Here is a 22,062-nt window from a genome sequence, read left to right on the forward strand (position 1 = left end):
ATTGCACAGGATCAGTGATTCTGCACTGGGGGCACTTTGGGCATTTTGGTCCTCACAAAAGGAAGGGATGCGTGCTGATACCATCTGTGGGTAGAGGCCAGAGGTAAGGCCAAGCACCCTATGCTGCACAGGACACGCCCCCCACAGCAAAGCATTATCTGGCTTAAAATGTCAACGGCGCTAGCTTGAGGAACCCTCCGCGAAATTTATGCAATTTGGAGACAACTGATACGTAACATTTTTGAGGATTTCAACAAGAAATATATTTTGCCCGTATAGCCAGACATCTTGCTAAAACTCTTTTATTTCTAGTATGTCTGTAGATCTTTTTAAGTTTTCTGTATGAAAATCCTTTTATCTTCAAATAAATTTATTTCTTTCATTTACAAAAATAAAGCGTGGATTTGTTTATATATGAAGTAGAGCCCATTTTCTTAAATCACCAATAACTTTCTTTTTTAAGTTGAACTATCCCTTTTTTTATTCAATTCAGTTTACAAAATAGCTATTGTAGTTTGTAATGGTAAAAGCAGCATGGTTCACCCATTATGGTGTAGTCCCTAAATTCAAGTCCAGTTCACTACATTCTCTGTTTTGAATATAGGTGTAGAATTCAGCGATTCATTTAAACTGTGTCATGAGGTGATTCACTGTCTTATATCTTTTGTCGGGGCACACTGAGTTGCCCTAAAGCAAGCAATCTGTAAGTTAGGTCCTTTTCATCAGAACTTGAGCTTTAGAATTATCAAATATTATGACAGAAGTGACAGGTCTCAAAGATGTGCCTTCTGGGTACTTGGCTCTTTCTGTGTAAGGTTTCACAAGGCTTTCATACTCTCCTCATTTTAATAAGATGAATATGCTCATAAGCTTGAATTTGCATAGCTCCTTTGAGGGAGTTTGGAGCATAAATAATTAAATTTAATATATCATAATTTCTCTGTGTAATATAAACCATTTCTATTTGTCTTGATATAGACCTATAGAAAAAAACAACTAAGGCAAGGAAAAATTAGAACTGATGTAAGATTACTTTAAAGAGTCATTGTTATAACCTCACCACTGTACAGATTCTGTTTTTATAAAAAGCAGTTTATGGCTAGTCATGGTTTATTAACTGTTGAAAACAAAATAAACATAAAACAAAAATAGCAGCTTTATTGACGTACAGAGCACATACCATACAATTCACCCATTTAAAGTGTATAATTCAGTGGTTTTTAGTGTGTTCAGACAGTTGTGCAACCATCATCGATATTAGAACATTTTCACCCCCTACAGACCCTCAATACCCATTAGCAGTGGCTCCCCATTTCCCCAGCCCACTCCAGCTCTAAGCAACCACCAGTCTCCTTGCTATCTCTGGATTTGCATACTCTGAACATTTCATGTACATGGAATCATACAATATGTGGACTTTTGTGACTAGCTTCTTTCACTTAGCATAACGTTTTCACGGTTCTTCTATGTTACAGCATGTATCAGAACTTCATTTTTTTTAATATATTTTTTGCTGCATTGGGTCTTCGTTGCTGCACGTGGACTTTCTCTAGTTGCGGCGAACGGGGGCCACTCCTCGTTGCGGTGCACGGGCTTCGCATTGCAGTGGCTTCTCTTGTTGCAGAGCACAAGCTCTAGGTGCACGGGCTTCAGTAGTTGCGGCATGTGGGCTCAGTAGTTGTGGCACACGGGCTCAGTAGCTGTGGCTTGCAGGCTCTAAAGCAAAGGCTCAGTAGTTGTGGCACGTGGGCTTAGTTGCTCCGTGGCGTGTGGGATCTTCCCAGACCAGGGCTCAAACCCGTGTCCCCTGCATTGGCAGGCGGATTCTTAACCACTGCGCCACCAGGGAAGTCCTTCATTTCTTTTTATTGCCAAATAATATTCCATTGTATGGATATATCACATTTTCCATTCATCGGTGATGAGCATTTCTGTCATTTCTAGTTTTAGGGTATGATAAATAATGTTTCTATGAATGTTCATAAATGTGCCCTTGTTTTAGAAGATTAGATCTTTCAAATCCTAGTTTTACTCTCAAACACCACTTATTACCTACATATAATCTGATAGTAATCATTGTCTAGAATATGAAATAAATTTTGTTTATGAGTTTTTCAGTTTAAAGGAATAGAGATTGATGGTGGCTAAATAGATATTTGATCACTGTTTTTAGTATACACTGTTAAATTCATTCTATTTGGAATTACTTTTTATAAAACAGGTATTTGGTGCTTGAAAAATTGAAGAAAGAAGAAGCTGACCGAATTCATGTATTCAGTTCTTTCTTCTATAAACGCCTTAATCAGAGAGAGAGGAGAAATCTTCATGAAACAACTAATCTGTCGTAAGTCAAGCTTTTTGAAAATATTTAACAGATGTAGTAAGTCACTTAAGTTTAACTTAGAAAAAATCGCTTATTTGTATTAAAGCAACATTTTTTACTTCCATTCTCAATTAGCAAAATTAATATAATTTATAATGTTCTAAAACTCCAAGAATACCTGGAATTCATAAAGGTTTTAGGTCTGATATCTAGATCAGTATTTCCCAAATATATCTGATAGTTTAAAAAAGAAAAATTACTTGAATACTTATTAAATACCGATTGCTCTGTTTTACCCTAGATGTTCCATCCATAATAGCTAACAGAGGAACCTGTGAATCTGTAATTTTAATAAGTTCTTTGGATAATTCTTCTCAGACAAGTTAAGGAAACAACATTCTACATATGAGGCCTGAGTTGTTTATAATGCCTCTCCATATAGTGACTGCATCCAGCTCTAATACTTGCTGGCAATTGGTCACAAGATACACACAAAGAGTTGGAACATTTTTTGTCATAAGTGCTGTTAAATGTCTTGAATTGATGGCTGCTGTGCATAATATTAATAATATTTTCTACTATTCCAGTGATCCCTGATTTTGCTTCTTAGAGTTGATGGTAGTGGTTGGTTTTGACCAGTGCTGGTTCTGTCCTGTTTCACCAGCTGTAAGATAGTGCTCACTTTTCCTGCTCTCTTCTCCTCAGTTCTTATACGTCATGGTCTGATATGCTTCTCGATATCATTGCTAAAACCAGTTCTGCAACAATAAAAATAGTAGCTCTGATCCACCCTAGTAAGTAGTAGGATGAATTAAATAATCTCTTTCTTCCAGATTCAGGGACGGACAGTTTCCCATCTTCCCAGCTCCATCTCAGATGTTCTGCTTTCTTCTCACAACTTGTTAAATCATACAACTGATCTATTAACATCTCAATCTTTGTAATGTATAAATTGCTGCATAGAGGCAGAAACACTAGAAACACTTCAAAAGCTTGATAGTTTCTCTTGTCTTACAGAATACAGCAGAAGCGACATGGAAGAGTAAAAACATGGACCCGGCATGTAGATATTTTTGAAAAGGATTTTATTTTTGTACCCCTTAATGAAGCGTGAGTAACAATTTCCTTTATGTTAATATGATGGCAGTTTTTAGCAGATGTGTTTTTGAGGTGAATAATTCATCCATTTTTTAACTTCCTTCTGAAATTTGTTGTATATATTGACACTTATATTCTTTACTTTATGGAAATTAATATACTTTTCCAGTGAATCATATAAGATACTGAATTTTACAGACACTAGATAAGAGATCTTTCTAATTTCATTTTATTCATCAGTGTAGAATAATGTCATCTTTTAAAAATGGTGCTTGTGGTCTAGCAGACATCCTATATAGAAAAGACTGCTATGTACAGAATGGTGATTAGGTCACATAGAATAATTTGAATCTTTAGTTTAAGATATACTTTGGCTCTTAATCGAAAAGAAGAAAAGGTGGCTGGATTTATGTCATTTGCTCACTGAAAACCATGTTTACCACTTAAAGCTATTTTCTAAGTAAATGGGGGTGGTAAACATTTTGTGTTTTTCTCCCCCAGTGACTAGAGAGGCATAGATGTATAGGATAGTCTATTCTCCCCCAGTGACTAGAGAGGCATAGATGTATAGGATAGTCTTATTATACAACTTAAACTTGAGAGTTTTTGTATTTCATTTTTTAATTTTCCTGTGTCCTCCAGCCAAAGACCTCCAGGAATACCCCTGTAGTTGGACAACTTGGGTTTAGTACTTGCCTCAAGGGAGAACACACAACATGGGCGACTATGGATCCTCTCAGTAAAAGTGTGTTTGAAAGAGGCAGTAAAAGAATTTGGGCTTTGGTTTGGTGGAAGGTCTAAGGAAGCAGTGGTTTGTTTGGATAAAGAAGTTGCATTCGCTCATTTAGCAAAAAAAAGTATATTTGGTATTTTGAGGGGTTGCATTGTGATCTTATATTTGTCTCTGCTGAGACAAATTATGAAATGGCCTTACTTTGTCTCATTTTATCATGGTTGCAGAGTAACCTTATCTGAGGTTGGTATTCTGTAAGATTGTTTATTTCTAATAAGCCTGTTTGTGCCAAGCTATTTTCTGAATGTGCTCTTTTTTCCCCACTATAAAAAACAAATTCACTCTATAGTATAATCAAATCCTATTTATTTATAATCATGCTTTAATCATAAAACCTGTGCCCTCTAATTAGCCCGGCCAAAGATAGGTAGGCTAGGTTAAAACATTGGTTATAGCTGTAAAGCCCACCTTCTTCAAAGATATATATTTGAGTCAAACATAGTATCATAAAAAAATTTAAAACTAAGTTTAAAACTAATCTTTAATTTCTTCATTTTCCTCAAAGTAAAGTTTCTTGACATTAATTTGTCATATAAAGTAGCAAGTGAGCTGCCCACTAGGCCAAAGGGAAGATATACATAGGAAGCCATTTGTCAGAAATTAATTATAAAAATTTAAAATAAAAGTATAATTTTAGGTACACACAATTTAGCAATAGAGGCATATCCCTCTTAGTCACAGCATCTGATGTGGATAGAAGCTACATTCAGTGCTTTTAGTCGTGTTGGTGAAAGGTAGAGGATGAACAAAGGTACAGAATTAGTAAAGTGTTCACCAAGAGAACTGTGCTGTTTGTAGGTGAAAGAATAGCTTCCAGATCATGGGGTTTTTTTTTTAAGAGATAAAGCTAATTAGATTAGTTAGGCTGCTATGTATTTGTCATCTATTTTATTTTTAATTTTCCTTGTGGCGGTAATTTCTTTAAGCTAAAAGTTTATAAGCTGTTTGTTAAAAATTGTAGCAATTGACAAGGAGCAGAAATTAGATGTTTGGATCTAATTCATCTTAAGATAAGCGAAATTACCTGTTTTAGCCTCTTCTCCCACTGATGGCTTAAGGTCAAGGTAGCTGATATTAAAAGGGATCATAAAAGCAAAACCCTGGCTCTTAGAGGTTGAAAGTGACCTCAGATGTATCTGATTCAGCTTTCTCTTTTCAGCTAGGTGAAGGAAGATTTTTTTCCAAGTTTTTAGGCGAGGCAACAGAAAAACTATGGCTTATCCATATTGTCATAGCTGAAAAATGTTTAAAACTGTGATAGATGTAGGTTTCAGCTATAGGTTGAGAGTCACTGTATTATACCATATTTAATCAATTTTCAAAACACATATTTTCACATTATAACCTTTATGAAGTTGAGATGTGACTTACAATCAGCTGTGTCTTAGAATTGATGAAGTGAGAAAGATGGTGTGCTGCTCTTCTCCTAGCCTCACCTGACCTAAGTCCTTGGGATCCTGAAGATTAATAATTAAGAAGAGGAGAGAGGCATTCCTCTATCTGACCTTTTCAATACTGAGAATGAATCCAGCATCTGTGACCTTTTCTACTCATACTGTCTGATGAAGAGACAGACAGTGCTGTTGCTTAGTAGTACCTTGGGGGAATTTAATATTTTACAGAAACAGAATATAGAATAACTTTTATCTATGTCAACATTCATTTTTCATTCAGCAAATATCTACTGAACACCCTACTCTGTGACATATATTGAGCTCAGCTAATAAATTATCTGACATCTATAGCCTGTTCATTGTATCTCAGCATATAACACTGTGCCTAGCTAATTGTAAGCCCTTAATAAAATTAATTAGATTAATGAATATTACCCACTTTTAGCTGTACAGCATCTTACTCATGGCTTATATCCTACTGCTGGGACCTGTATTACCTGAATTCAGCTCTATCATGAGTACCCACTTGATAGCTGGAATTCTACTAATACTTGGAATTCTGTGATGATGATTAGATTAGATGTATTATCTCAATTTAGTGTATTTTATTTTAGTATAGCATGAGACAAGAATTATTTAATGTTTTCAATATTAAGAAGTTCCTACCTCATTAATAAGAAAGACACAGACATAAAATTTTTTAAAAGCTATTACTTACAATATTTAGAAAATGTTCAAAATTGTAAAGTCTAATTACACTTCTGAAGACATTTTAATCTTGAGGCTAGATAGTATTTGTCCTTGGCATAAATAGGGCAAAGGAAAGGTAAATGGGAATGATGAATTGCAGTGATGTAATTTACATTTTGTTAAATTGCCTGGAAAACAATGAAGTTTTCATTCCAAAAGCAAGAAAATGTTCAAAGGATTGTTTGCAAAAGTGAACGCAGGCTATGTAATTCTGACAAAAATTATGTTATTACAAAAATTATGTTATTTTTGAATAGACATTGTATTCTGTTAATGAATCAATGATCCTATAAACAAGTGGATTAATTTGAGAATTGAAAAAAATTGGGCATTCTTAATAAATTTGTTTATAAAACCTTTAGAAAAAAGATTTAATATTTATTGCCAAATATAATAAATTTTTCTAATAATATATTCAGTAGTTTCATTTGTTTTTTACAGTGCACACTGGTTTTTGGCTGTTGTTTGTTTCCCTGGTTTGGAAAAACCAAAGTATGAACCTAATCCTCATTACCATGAAAATACAGTCACGCAAAAATGTTCAACTGTAGAGGACAGTTGTATTTCTTCACCTTCAGCCAGTGAAATGGACAGTTATTCTCAAAACTCTGCTGCCAAGCCTGTAATTAAGAAGATGCTAAACAGAAAGCATTGCGTAGCTGTAATTGATTCAAATAATGAACAGGAAGAAAGTGACCCTCGTTATCGGAGAAACCTTAGCAGTGTGAAGTGTAGTCTGAAAAAAATAAATCATACTGCAAGTGAAAATGAAGAATCGAATAAAGGAGAATCTGCATGCCAGAAAGTTGTTGATAGGACTAAAAGTGAGAGTGACCTACAGAATGAATATTTAAGTTCTATGCACCATACAGGTATGTTTCTAAATGTTTTAAAAAATCAAAGAATTAGAATAAGTTGGAATTTTTAGAAATAGGATTAAGATTTCAGGGCACACTTTTTTTTTAAGTCAGGTTTATTGAGGTATAATTTACTTACAGTAACGTTCACTCATAAGTATAGTTCAGTGAGCTTTGATAAATGTATAGTCATGTAGTCACTACAACAATCAAGATTTAGAACCTTTCCGTTACTCAAAAAAATTCCCTTGTGCCCCCTTTATAGTGAGTCTCCTCCCCTCACCCTTACAGAGAATGAAGTTTTAAAATTATAGTACAAGGTCTGCATTTTCCATTTATAGGAACTTGGACTTATATTTATTTTGTAGGAAATTATTCAGCATAAACAGTAGTTGCACAGTTTTAGATCTGTTAAGGCAAATTAGTTCGATCTTCTCAGTTTACAGATGGGCAATTGAGATCAAGGGGCAAGAGGCAGAAATTAAAGCTTTCTCCTCCAAATAGCTGTTGACATTCAAATTAAAAGCTAGTTTCTGTTCCTCACTCTCTCTCCTTTATGATTTTCAGTGGGAGAAAGGGCACTGGTCCAACCTCTGCTTTTTTATTTCCCTTCACTTCTAATAAATTGTTTTATTCCTTGAATCAGGTCCATATTTCTAGCACTTGTTATAGAAATCTAAGGTTTCTCTTCAAATACTTAAATTATATATCAAGTCAACTGCATAATTTCCACTTCAACCCCAAAGTCTACTTCATAAACCCATAATATGCTATGTATATAGGATAGCAAACTTACTAAACTATGAGTATATCTAACACATTTTCTTGGGAGGAAAAAACTCAGTATGAGGCATAGAAGAAATTATGTGAACTCAGTAAGAAAGTTGAGTCCCAACTTTCAAAAGTTGAACTCAAAAGTTCAAGAAAAAGTTGTGAATGCTCAACATACTCTGTACTTCTACCAGCCTGTATTATTTTAGGAAGTCAGAAAGGTGTTGGCTGCGCTCTTACAAAAATATTTTTTGTCTGACATACTCAGCTGCATAAAGCTGACATTAGCCATATGTGTTGGTCTTTGTGCCCTATAGGGGGTATAAGATAAAAGGCAGAAGGGGGAAATTTAGCAGATAAAGCAAAAAAGTATATCAAAAGCCAAGCAGATAAATACAGTTGACCCTTGAACAACATGGGGTTTAGGGTTGCTGACCCTCTGACAATCAAAAATCCACCTCTAACTTTATAGTCAGCCATTCGTGTCATACCACAGTTTCACATCCACAGATTCGCATCCCTGGATTCAACCAACCTCAGATTGTGTAGTACTGTACTACGTATTTATTGAAAAGAAATCCACGTGTGGGTGGGCCAGTGCAGTTCAAACCTGTGTTGTTCAAGGGTCAACTGCGCTTCCTTTTCTAGCTGACTTTCAAGTCTGTTTCAGCAGGCAGGAAATGGAATGAAGATTAAGCGAAGTACGTAATCACCAAGTTCTGACTAATTTTTTCAGTTTTAGTATTTTAATACTTGAATAGAAAAAAAAAAGGCAGTGAATAGCCACGTTAGAGATTAATTACCATTTTGCTAAACAGAAAGCATTGTGTAGATGGGCACTCTGAAGATTAAGCCTTCAAGGCAGTGTGCACTGTTTCTCATTGCCTTTAAAACAAAGTCCTGGAGGTGGGATAAATTGGGATTTATTTGGGACACATACACACTACTATATATAAAATAGGTAACTAATAAGGACCTATTGTACAGCACAGGGAACTCTACACAATACTCTGTTATGGCCTATATGGGAAAAGAATCTAATAAAGAGTGGATATATGTATTTATATAACAGATTCACTTTGCTGTAAACCTGAAACTAACACAACATTGTAAATCAATTATACCCCATTAAAAATAAAAAAAGAAAACAACAAAATCCTGCCAGTTAGTACATGAGAAGATTCTGGACATCATTAGTCATGAAGGAAATGTAAGTCAAAACCACAAAGAGATGCCTCTTCATAGCCGTGACAGCATGGCTAGAATCAGAAAGTCAGATACTAACAGGTGTTGGTGAGGATGTGCGGAAATTGAGGCCTTCATATATCATTAGTGGGAATGTAAAATGGTACAGCTTGCTTTGGGAGACAGTTTTGACAGTTCCTCAAAACGTTAAACATAGAGTTATCATGTGATCCAGCAGTTCCACGCCTAGATAATTACCCAAGAGAAATAAAAACATGTCCGCACAAAAACTTGGGCATGAACATTTATAGCAGCATTATTCATAATAGCCAAATGGTAGACACAATCCAGATATTCATCAGCTGACAAATGGATAATCAAAACATGATACATCCATCCAATGGAATATTATTAGACCATAAAAAGAAATGAAGGAGTGATACATGCTACATAGATGAAACTTGAAAGCATGCTAAGTAGTCATAGAAGACCTCATATTATGTGATTCCATTTGTATGAAATCTCCCAGGAAAATCTGTAGAGTGGGTTAATGGCTGCTTAGGGCTGGTTGCGGGTATGGGACAGGAGTATGGGGAGAAGGGAGTGATAGCTGAAGTGTACAGAGTTTTTGTTTGTTTGTTTTTTGTGGGGTTTTTTGAGATTTAAAACATTTTGAAAATGTTTTAAAGTTGACTCCAGGGATGGTTGCACGTAGTATTTGTAAATATACCAAAAACTACTTACATGTACACTTTAAATGGGTGAATTGTATGTGAATTATATCTCCACAGAACATTTTTTAAGTTCCTTTTTGATCAATAATTTCATACAGTTTAATGTGAATTCAAGTTTAAAAAATGAATTAAAGTGCATGTCTTAGAGCAATGGGACAAACAAAGCCTTAGGACTTCCTTCATATACACAAACCCCAGAAATTCCTGGTGGCTCTCTCTACAAGTTAATGTTCTAGTTGAGAAATAACCTGTTAAATTTGAGTAAATATACCCATAAATCCTGATGGAGACCAAAGTAAAGAATATCTGTTGTATGTAGTTTGCCCTTTTATAATATCTGTTTATTCTTCTATTAAAAATTATAGTTTGTGCATTTGTTTTGTTTTGTTTTTAGTATGTGTGTAACTTTATCGACTATATCTTCCTTAAAGGAAATTAATTTACCTTTATTGTGTGTGATACACTGGCATTTTTCTATTCTTTTTCAATGCTTATCTTAATCCAATGACCATAGTGTCCCACAGTTTGAAAAATGGTTCTCTAGAATGGGTCTGTATTTTTCAGGAATGAGCTCTCATATCTTTCATCAGATGCTTCCAAGGCATCACTCACCCAAAAGTACATTGAATTAGAGTGCTCTCTAGAGGAGCCTTTACTGCCTTGGAGAGGATGGCTAAGCCGTCTATCCTAGATAAAATGATGACGTATCAGAAATGAGGATAAGGAGAGCTTGTAAAAATTTTTGTGATTATGATTAGTATCTTAGTGATCTGTTTCTCTTTGGTCTGGGAGTATCGTTGACAGGACTTAAATAAAACATTTAACATAATTTTAACCGTTGAACATGTACAGAGTGTTGACTGATGTCGGTTGACATGCTGCAGTAAATAAGTGGAGTTGTATCTTGCCATGGGGATTAGGTTTTTAAGGTCAACTGTAGGAGAATAATGTCTGTTATCACTACTTTGATTTGGTGTTTTTTCAGTTGGGCACCATTTGAAGTAGTTGTCTTGCTCTGTATGGTACATGAAAAATGCGTATTTTTAAACTCTAGAATCACGCTTGGTTTGGCATCTTCAGGTGATCTCACTATGTGAGAAAAGCTCAGGAAATGGGACTGATTGGGAGAACAGCTGATTGAGTCATTGCCTCTCAATTTATACTAGGGCATTTGTTTACTGAACGAAATAGTTGAAGAAATTGACTACACTATTTAAATTACTTTTCTCCTTTTTTGCAGTGCACACGTATTTCATTTGTATAAGGTTCATGTTTATATGACACAATTTCTGTGTAATAGATAGGTATAGACAGGAATACTTCGCTGCAAAAATAACTTGATTGTAGTGACTAGCTCTTAACTGCCTGAGGATTTGGACAAGTTTTATTTAAATATAGGTGTTTTTGCTTCAAGAAAGCATAAAAATATAGACTTTTGAAAGATAAATTGAAAAGGTTATTCTTTGCATGCCTTATTATTTCAAATAGTATGTTTTCGATCACAACGTTTGGACTTTTATATATGTTAAATGTATTTTTCCAGGAGCACTTTTATCTTGCTGTTTTCCCATCCTATCTTGCTTATATTAGTATTCTTTTGCCCTTTTAATAACTTGTACCAAAATAAGTTAAATCTTGTTTAAAATACCTTGAAGTCATGCTTTTAAAAACTTGGAAATGGTATGCTCTATAATAAACAATATTTGTATATTTGGCATCAAAGTTCCTGCTCAGTTTTCATTATTTTCTGGTAAATCTTCTGTTTCTTTAAGAAAATCATTGATTTTTAAGGATTTAGATTCTTGAAACAGACCTTTAAAAGAATTCATTTCAAATATTTCTACGAGTCATTTATTTTCATACTGCCCAGCACCTACGTTGGCTTGTGTCATTTTATTTTGTTGAAAAGTCTATGAATATAACCAAACATGAAGGAAAAATATACAGAGTTGAGGAACTCATCCATAACTACTATCCTAGCATAATTATTTTCATTTTTGTATTTTTTTAAATTATTTGTGCAAAAGCAAGCCTGTTTTACTTTGTTTTAATCATGTTTTTTTAACTTGTATAATTTTCCATATTTTCACAATTTTAATTTCTCTAGTGTACACAGTATTTCATTTTATGTTCTACGTTTGCTAACCATTCCTGTTATTGAACAATTGAGTTGTTTTCAAACTATTGTAGCTTCTGTTATTAAAGTTACCTAGCATACCTAGCACAAAATCTTTATATATATATATATACATGTATTTAAATATACATAAATATTTAATAACATAATTGATACCTAGTGTTTAAAGTTTAATAAATTTTAGGGTCTGAGTAGTAGAAACAACTCTGTAGATGACATAATCCAGGTTTTTTACTTAAAAGTAACTTATTTTATACTTGTGATATTTACATGCTAAGACAGATTTTGTATTCGTAATTACTATGCAATTAATTACTAGCATTAATTTTAACATCATGTACTATAAGTTATGTGTGTGTTCTTTTTAAAAATTATGTTATGTTTCTTATTGATACAGATGGCTTAAGCAAAATCAGACTAAACTACAGCGATGAATCAGCTGAAGGTAGTAAAATGCTCGAAGATGAACTCATCGACTTCTCAGAAGATCAGGATAACCAGGTGAAACCTAATGCTTGGCAAAAAGTTCTAGTATTTTATATAATTAAAAGTTTCTCTGGGCTTCCCTGGTGGCGCAGTGGTTGAGAGTCTGCCTACCGATGCAGGGGACGCAGGTTCGTGCCCCGGTCCGGGAGGATCCCACATGCCGCGGAGCGGCTGGGCCCGTGAGCCATGGCTGCTGAGCCTGCGCGTCCGGAGCCTGTGCTCCACAACGGGAGAGGCCACAACAGTGAGAGGCCCGCGTACAGGAAAAAAAAAAAAAAAGTTTTTCTTTAGATTTTTATAGGCGATTACTTCAAACGGTTAACTCATGCCTTCTGTACTTGGATCTCATCTCACAACACAAATTTGGTTTTCAGTTCAGAAGTTGCCGGGATAGATGTATGAACGTTGTTTCATTTTTTGTTTTGGGGTTTTTGTTTGTTTGTTTAGTTTGCCATTGAGGACTAAACTAATATCACCCACCGTGGAAAGTTTCCATGTGAAATGGATCCTCCCGCCGCGACCCAGCGACTGCCCACCACCCCTACCGCACCCCTTTCCGTTGCTCTTTTAAAGCATTTGTGCGCCGTGCTTAACCTTCGGTCTTACTTAACACTCAGGAGGCAAGTGTTCACATTTTCGATTATGTGGTGTGTGGTGCACGAACACAGCAGAATTACACTATTTTTACCACCTGTCTAATGATTTTTTCTTTCATCTAATCTGCTGTATATGCATCATGGCAGGAGCAGATCATATTTAGTTAAAATTAACATATTTCCTTAGAGTCTTGTTTGCCCTAATAAGCTTTATTAACACCAAGAATAAAGTATATTTTTGAAAATATTTTATAACTTCAGTTAAACAGGCATTTTCTACTGAGAGAAAAGCTTATTCCATTTCCTTTTTCTGCCTCTTCCTTAGTTGTTAAGACAAACTTTGAGTTTATCTAGTAGTAAAGATAACTTTGTACTGCACCATTTTTCCTTTTTGCTCAATCCTCTTGTGAACAAAAAACATTTTTGTGATGTCCCTTGGTCTACAGTGCGTGGCTATGAGATACAGTTTTTCTTTCTAATATACACAGACACATATCTGGATTACATTCAAGGTTTATAATGAGCACTTCATATGCTCCTTTTTGGTCATAGCAGTTACGTGAACTAGTTAATCTAACTGTATATTACTACTGTTATCATTCCTACTGTTGACTGTTTCATTCAAAAGGTTGCCAGAAGCTTTCCCACAGGACAAAAAAAGCTTTGTTTGTTTTACATTCAAGGTAATAAGTAGAATAAGACACACTATCATAAAGCTGTCTTCTCTCACGTGAAGTGGGTAAAGGGTTTTGTCAAGTAAAACAGTGTTTCCAAAAACCCTTTAAATGTTTCTGATATGAAAAAAATTTTTGTGTGAAAAGATGATAAATATCAGTCATTCATGTCCTATTGTGAAAACAGTTGTTTTAGCCAACAAATTAAATTTTTGTAAAAATACCTAAAATCAGAGCCATAATGTTTGACTAGAGAAGAATCAGTCATGGTATACTTCGTCTTTAAAAATTTAGATTGAGTAAATAGATGTAACAAGTTTTCTTAGACCTCTGATTGATGGTTTCTTTCATTAAGATGCCTGTGTTGTAGTGTTACATCATTGGAATCGAGTGACGTAACACATTTTCTAATGTCTGATCACCTAAACAGAAAAATATTTTTTTACATATTTGCTACAAGGACTTTTATCCTCAATAGTGCTATTTTGTTACATTATTAGTCATTTAGATTGTATATTTTCAATACTAACAGTAGGCTCTCTTTTACAGGATGACAGCAGTGATGATGGATTCCTTGCTGATGACAACTGCAATTCTGAAATAGGACAGTGGCATTTAAAGCCTACTATCTGTAAACAGTAAGCATTAACCGTACATCTTGCAAACTACATGATAGTTTTTTTTTTTTAACTGTTACTCTTTTTTTTTTTTAATTTTACTTATTTTTGGCTGCATTGGGTCTTCATTGCTGTGCGTGTGCTTTCTTTAGTTGCGGAGAGCGGGGGCTGCTCTTCGTTGCGGTTCGCAGGCTTCTCATTGCAGTGGCTTCTCTTGTTGCGGAGCACGGGCTCTAGACGTGTGGGCTCAGTAGTTGTGGCGCACAGGCTTAGTTGCCCCGTGGCATGTGGGATCTTCCCAGACCAGGGCTTAAACCCATGTCCCCTGCATTGGCAGGCAGATTCTTAAACCACCGCGCCACCAGGGAAGACCCTAAATGATAATTTTTATTCACGTACCCTGTTAGAATAAAACATTAACCATACTGTTTTAATTAAAACAGGTATTTAAGCAAAAATCACAGAAGCTTTCAGAGTCAGTGAGGAAAATTAGGTCCTGCCCAATGTCCAAGGTTTGAGTTGAGGAGAATGGAAATTATTTCAGTTCTCCATTTGCCCATTTTCCATGTCTGTGCATGTGCATAGAAAACCACTACTCCTTTTGGATATATAGTGATTTGGAGCAGGAAAGGACAAAGAATGTCATTCAAATTCACATCAGTAACATGGGAATTGGAGTTTACACTGGTTCCATAGCTACTGTGTGAAGGCTGTGGAGTGACTTAAGGCAGTCCTAAGGGACATGTTCCAGGTGGGAAACCCAGGGAATTCCCTGGCAGTCCAGTGGTTAGGATTCTGTGCTCTCACTGCTGAGGGCGTGGGTTCAATCCCTGGTTGGGGAACTAAGATCCCGCAAGCCGTGGTGCAGCAAAAAAAATACAACAAAAAAAGAAACAGATGGAAACCCCAAATTGAGAGTGAGTCTATTTTGGTTCTCAGAAGTACATGTTCTGAGATCTTGCCAGGGTCTGCAGACTTCTTAGGCGATGAAGTAGTACCTATTTCTAGACTTCATCTCTTTTGACTTTTTGTAGGAAATCTTGTCTGAAACTCCATTAATAGCATTTGAAAAGCAAACTTCATTTATAAAGGAAAACATAGAGACCTAGAGCAGTTGAGAGATTTTTTTCCAAATCCCATAAAATGTTAGCCAGGAAGAACCTAGATCTTTAATCATTTCAGGACTTTTTGCACTACATTAGACTTCCTCACTTACTTGGGTTTAACAACAAAATTTTAAAAGTTGAGTATTATTTATACTGAGTGTTCTGAAGTGGAACCTCGCCCAAAACACTGGATTCTAAACTAATTCTTTTATGTGAAGATTACCTGCTTTTTTTATCTAAAATAGATTTTAGTTAAAAATGGGATTATTTTTCTTCTACTTTTGCATGGTCTCACTTTTGGTAATTTGGAATATGCAGATGTTCAAATTTTCAGAATTGTTTTGACTTTCTACTAAATTTTTAAGTGGTTTTTAGGAACTTTGGTGAACTATATTCATAACTTAGATATGATTAAATTATTACTCTTTAATTCAGTATTTAATATAACCATGGATAGTTAAGTATTATTAGGGTGTTATCCGCCCCCCCCCCAGCAAGTTTTACTGAGTCATACAAAGTGAATTTTTAAGGTTTGAAATTTTATTGTTAATGTACATCTTTTTATGCCTTTTAAACATTATAAAGTATTAATATTTGGTCATTTCTACCGTATAGACCTTGTATCCTACTGATGGACTCACTCAGAGGGCCTTCTCGGTCAAACGTTGTAAAAATTCTAAGAGAGTAAGTTCAAAACTCTACCTGTACTTTGTATTCTGGTGGGAATGAGGAACTATGTATATTTATATGTATGTATATATTCTTACTATATACACATCATTGCAGGTATTTAGAAGTGGAGTGGGAAGTTAAAAAAGGATGCAAAAGAAGTTTTTCCAAAGATGTTATGAAAGGCTCTAATCCAAAAGTACCCCAGCAAAACAACTTCAGTGATTGTGGTGTATACGTATTGCAGTATGTAGAGAGCTTTTTTGAGGTGGGTTTCAGTTTGTTGGATCTGATTTAATAAATAATAAAATGGTGTGTTTGATCTCATGTTAGTGTAAAAAACACAGTAAGCAAATATTTTGAAGAGATTGAAAACTATTGTTTCAAAAATTATTCCAAGGAGCAAAGACTCTTAAATTGGAGAATTTTTAAGGCATAAAATAAAAATGACTGTACTCCATCAAATCCAAGGCTTGTTGACCTCATTACTCATCACTAATCAGTTCCTCTCCACTGGCTCTTTCTGCCTTAAGAAATCTCTCCCATGATTCGGGCTATATCTTTTACCTTCTTTTCTCCCCTTCACAGATATATTTCTGGACAAGTGTTTATATTCATTGTCTTCATTTCCACGAATCCTATTTGCTTCTCAAATCTCTATAATCCGGCTTGACCCTCACCCTTATATTGAAATTGTTCCTGACCTCACAGCACCATTTGACACTGTTATATTCCTTCCACATAACACGTTCTTCCTTTGACTTCAGAGGTACAATACCATGCACACCTCCCTTGGATATTCTTTTTTTTTTTAACATCTTTATTGGAGTATAATTGCTTTACATTGTTGTGTTAGTTTCTGCTTAATAACAAGGTGAATCAGCTATACATATACATATATCCCCATATCTCCTCCCTCTTGCATTTCCCTCCCACCCTCCCTATCCCACCCCTCTAAGTGGTCACAAAGCACTGAGCTGATCTCCCTGTGCTATGCGGCTGCTTCCCACTAGCTATCTATTTTACGTTTGGTAGTGTATATATGTCCATGCCACTCTCTCACTTCGTCCCAGCTTACCCTTCCCCCTCCTTGTGTCCTCAAGTCCATTCTCTGCGTCTGCGTCTTTATTCCTGTTCTTGCCCCTAGGTTCTGCAGAACCTTTTTTTTTTAGATTCCATATATATGTGTTAACATACAGTATTTTTTTTTCTCTTTCTAACTTACTTCACTCTGTATGACAGATGCTAGGTCCATCCACCTCACTACAAATAACTCAATTTCATTTCTTTTTATGGCTGAGTAATATTCCATTGTATATATGTGCCACATCTTCTTTATCCATTCATCTGTCGATGGACACTTAGGTTGCTTCCATGTCCTGGCTCTTGTAAATAGAGCTACAGTGAACATTGTGGTACATGACTTTTTGAATTATAGTTTTCTCAGGGTATATGCCCAGCAGTGGGATTGCTGGGTCATATGGCAGTTCTATTTTTAGTTTTTTAAGGAACCTCCGTACTCTTCTCCATAGTGGCTGTATCAATTTACATTACCACCAACAGTGCAAGAGGGTTCCCTATTCTCCACACCCTCTCCAGCATTTTTTTTTAATTTATTTATTTAATTTATTTATTTTTGGCTGCATTGGGTCTTCGTTGCTGCGTACGGACTTTCCCTGGTTGCAGCGAGCAGGGGCTATTCTTCATTGCGGTGTGCGGGCTTCTCATTGCAGTGACTTCTCTTGTGTGGAGCACAGGCTCTAGGCACGCGGGCTTCAGTAGTTTGTAGCACACAGGCTCAGTAGCTGTGGCTCGCGGACTCTAGAGCGCAGGCTCAGTAGTTGTGGCGCACAGGCTTAGTTGCTCCGCGGCATGTGGGATCTTCCCAGACCAGGGTTCGAACCCGTGTCCCCTGCATTGGCAGGCGGATTCTTAACCACTGCGCCACCAGGGAAGCCCTCCAGCATTTATTGTTTGTAGATTTTCTGATGATGCCCATTCTAACTGGTGTGAGGTGATACCTCATTGTAGTTTTGATTTGCATTTCTCTGATGATTAGTGATGTTGAGCGTGTCCTTTCATGTGTTTGTTGGCAATCTGTATATCTTCTTTGGAGAAATGTCTATTTAGGTCTCCTGCCCATTTTTGGATTGGGTTTGTTTTTTTGATATTGAGCTGCTTGTAAATTTTGGAGATTAATCCTTTGTCAGTTGCTTCATTTGCAAATATTTTCTCACCTTCTGAGGGTTGTCTTTTCGTCTTGTTTATGGTTTCCTTTGCTGTGCAAAAGCTTTTAAGCCCATTTGTTTATTTTTGTTTTTATTTCCATTACTCTAGGAGGTGGGTCAAAAAAGATCTTGCTGTGATTTATGTCAAAGAGTGTTCTTACTATGTTTTCCTCGAAGAGTTTGATAGTGCCTGGCCTTACATTTAGGTCTTTTTTGTTGTTGTTGCGGTACGCGGGCCTCTCACTGTTGTGGCGTGGCCTCTCCCGTTGCAGAGCACAGGCTCTGGATGCGCAGGCTCAGCGGCCATGGCTTACGGACCCAGCCGCTCCGCGGCATGTGGGATCTTCCTGGATCGGGGCACGAACCCGTGTCCCCTGCATCAGCAGGTGGACTCTCAACCACTGCGCCACCAGGGAAGCCCACATTTAGGTCTTTAATCCATTTTGAGTTTATTTTTGTGTATGGTGTTAGAGAGTGTTCTAATCTCATACTTTTACATGTAGCTGTCCAGTTTTCCCAGCACCACTTATTGAAGAGGCTGTCTTTTCTCCATTATATATTCTTGCCTCCTTTATCAAAAATAAGGTAACCATATGTGTGTGGGTTTATCTCTGGGCTCTCTTGGATATTCTTTACAGTTATCTTGACTTCTTCCTCTTCTTCATCCACCACCCTTGGTGCCATAAGCCCTGTGAATTCTGTCACTTAGTGTCACTTATGTTCAGTTATTTACCCCTGCTACCACTAAGTCCATTTCATTAGCCTCACTATTCCAAACTGCTGCACCAACCTCTGACGTGGCCTCTTGCCTTGTATTTTTCACAGTTGTTTTCCCAAAACCCAAATCTAATTGTGTTGCTTTTCTGCTTTAAATCTTATAATGGCTTCCTGTTATTCTTGAGTTAAAGACCAGAATCCTTCAGTGGCCTGCATCATCCAACTCCTGTTCAAGCTTCTAGCCTCATTTCTACCATTCTCACTCCAGCATTCTACACACCATCCCCCTGGATGTCATTCAGCCTCTCATGTTGTGTCATATTGTCTCTTGCCTCCAGGCGTTGGTACATATTTCATTACCTGGAATACTCTTCCCTGTTGCTTCCGTCATTTCTTATTTGGCTAACTCCTACTCATTCTTCAGGTCTTAGCATAAACATCACTTCTTGAAATTGTGCTAAGCCCTTAGATATGTATTCGCATAGGACTCTCTGCTTCTCCTGCCTTAATACTTGTCATATTCATTGTTTTAATTGTTGAGTTATCTATCTCGACTGGAGTTAGCAATCACTTTCATAGGGCACCAGGTAGTCAGGTAGGAAATATTTCAGGCTCTGCGGCCATACGGTCTCTACCCTCGGTTCTGCTATTGCGGCATGAAAGAAAGCATCCACAGGGAGCATGTAGATGAGTTACTGTGGGTGTGTTCCAATAAGGCTTTATTTACAAGAACAGGCAATAGGCAGAATGTGGCCCACTAGCTGTAGTTTGCTGACCCTTGATCTAGACTGTAAGATCTGTAGGCAGAAACTGTCTTGTCTTACATCTCCAGTGCCCAGCACAGTGCCTGCATGGAATAGATAATGAGTAAGTACTGATTTTTTTCATTTCTTCTCTGGAATGCTTTTGTGATTGAAACCAAGATACTTTTTATTATAGTTTTCTAAGGTGCATTTAATGTTTTTATTTTCAGAATCCAATTCTCAATTTTGAACTGCCTATGAATTTGGAAAACTGGTTTCCTCCCCCAAGAATGAGAACAAAAAGAGAAGAAATCCGAAACATCATTCTGAAGTTGCAGGAGGATCAGAGGAGCAAGGAGAAAAAAAAGCATAAGGACACGACAGAAACATCTTTAGGCAAAGGAGCAGAACGATATATCAGTAGCATCTCAGTTTGACCATTTTTGATGCTTGTCAGTATTGCCTTCAGCAACTGAGTGACTTTCAAGGGTATAGACAATAAAGAACTGAAGTACTCACTATGCAGTGATTTGGAAATGTTAATGCTTGTATAATAAATGTCATATAATTTCCAATGGAGTCTGTATGAAATAAAAGTCTGTAAATATGTCAATGAGGCCAATTTTTCCAGCATTTATAATTATTTTTTTTCACTTGTTAGGAAGCTGTTGTTATGTATTTTCTGTTAATAGTACTTAAAACTGCAACTTCTAAACACAAAATAAATAAAAAGAAAATATTTATAGGAGGAGATGATTAAGTTGATATCCTTTAGTGAGATTGTATTAAATTCTTCAGTGGGTGTGTATCTGTGATAATCTTTTGACCTTTGCATTTGTTTTAAAATAACTTGAAATGTGAAAATAAGATTAAATCAAAGGCATTTTGAACATGAAAGACATCCTCATATGTTTGTATAGCAGGAAAAAGTAACAGCTTTTAATTCAGACACTCCCTTGTGTTTAGAGAACTTGGCCCCAAAAGTGTAATAAATATTTATAGTTTTACTCAAACATTTAAGAAGAAGCAGTATTTAGAGCACGTCAAAGAAAAATAACTTTGAATTATACTACTAAATATTAACTATACTTTATCATACATTATTGTCAAGTACATTTCTGAAGATGTCAGAGACTCAGGTTAAAACTATTTTGGTAAGTACAACTTGAATTTCAAATATCTCATGTTACCTTTCTATATTATAGCTTAAAGTATCTACGATCTGTGATATAGTTAATTGATAAACATTTTTAACCTGTGAACACAGGAATTTAAATAGGAATTTACTATTTTTTGTAATGACTTTTGCTATTTTATCATTGCTCACATTTTGTTCTTGTTATTTTGATAAACAGAGTATCAGACTTTTTGCACCTGAGTTTTTTAGTGTAAATTATTTTTACATGTAAAAGTGCTGTCTTTAATCAGTTGCATAATGCAGAAAAAATCTCCTATATTGAATTCCCCTTTAAAAATACTAAAATGTGATGGTTTTGATGACAGATTTACAACTCATGTAGGAATCTTGCATATATCTGCTGAAACTGTTATTTTCAAATGAAATGTTACACAGTTCTTTTGAATTAACTTTGAGATGTGAAATTATATATTTTAAAGGTCATTTTCTTGTTAAATAATTTAAAAAGCACATATAACAAACATAGTTGAGAATAAAAGGAAGACCGTTTTTCATCAGCAATCACTTTATTTTTAATCTGGCCATTTCTGGCATTGAAACCAACATTTTAGGCTACTTACTTGGATTTAATAAAGTCCATGGATGTGTTTGGGGCGGATTGTGAGTATTGTTAACAACAACCAAAAAATATGTATATATTTATATTTAGACACACTCATTAAGGGAAACATTAAAATGTAAGTTTAAGGAACATCACCATTAGTGGTATTGATTATGGATTTGTTACTTTGAACTGTCTTAACATTTTTATTTATTATTACATTATTTCTTTTTAAGGAATACCCTAGAGCTCTTAACTCAGATATGAAAAGTTTAATTTTATTATTTACTGAATATGGACCAAAAAATGGAAATTTTTTAAAACCTGATAGCAGTAAGCAAAATTGCCATATTTAATTTTTTTACTGTCCTGTATTTTGTCAGAATTTGAAGGTACTGAAAGAACTATTCTGAAATGCTTGTTTTTGTTTCAATTTCTAATGGTT

The 22,062-nt window shown here is 35.6% G+C and overlaps 1 protein-coding gene across 14 annotated transcripts in view; it reads left to right on the forward strand.

The window, feature by feature from the left end:
* SENP6 (SUMO specific peptidase 6) overlaps positions 1 to 20,775 on the forward strand; it is a 101,070-nt gene extending 80,295 nt beyond the window's left edge. For 13 of the 14 annotated variants that reach the window (XM_019929311.3, XM_019929308.3, XM_019929309.3 and 10 more), the window contains 8 exons: positions 2,222 to 2,344; positions 3,341 to 3,433; positions 6,800 to 7,230; positions 12,440 to 12,543; positions 14,348 to 14,436; positions 16,137 to 16,205; positions 16,308 to 16,458; positions 20,109 to 20,775. In XM_019929311.3, the coding sequence (XP_019784870.2) occupies positions 2,222 to 2,344; positions 3,341 to 3,433; positions 6,800 to 7,230; positions 12,440 to 12,543; positions 14,348 to 14,436; positions 16,137 to 16,205; positions 16,308 to 16,458; positions 20,109 to 20,315 (1,267 nt within the window). In that variant the 3' untranslated portion in view covers positions 20,316 to 20,775. The remainder of the gene's footprint in view (positions 1 to 2,221; positions 2,345 to 3,340; positions 3,434 to 6,799; positions 7,231 to 12,439; positions 12,544 to 14,347; positions 14,437 to 16,136; positions 16,206 to 16,307; positions 16,459 to 20,108) is intronic. The other variant, XM_019929317.3, reaches the window with a different exon arrangement.
* Positions 20,776 to 22,062: the final 1,287 nt, after the last annotated feature.

The sequence above is a fragment of the Tursiops truncatus genome, chromosome 12 (assembly GCF_011762595.2).
Source record: "Tursiops truncatus isolate mTurTru1 chromosome 12, mTurTru1.mat.Y, whole genome shotgun sequence".
NCBI lineage: Eukaryota > Metazoa > Chordata > Mammalia > Artiodactyla > Delphinidae > Tursiops > Tursiops truncatus.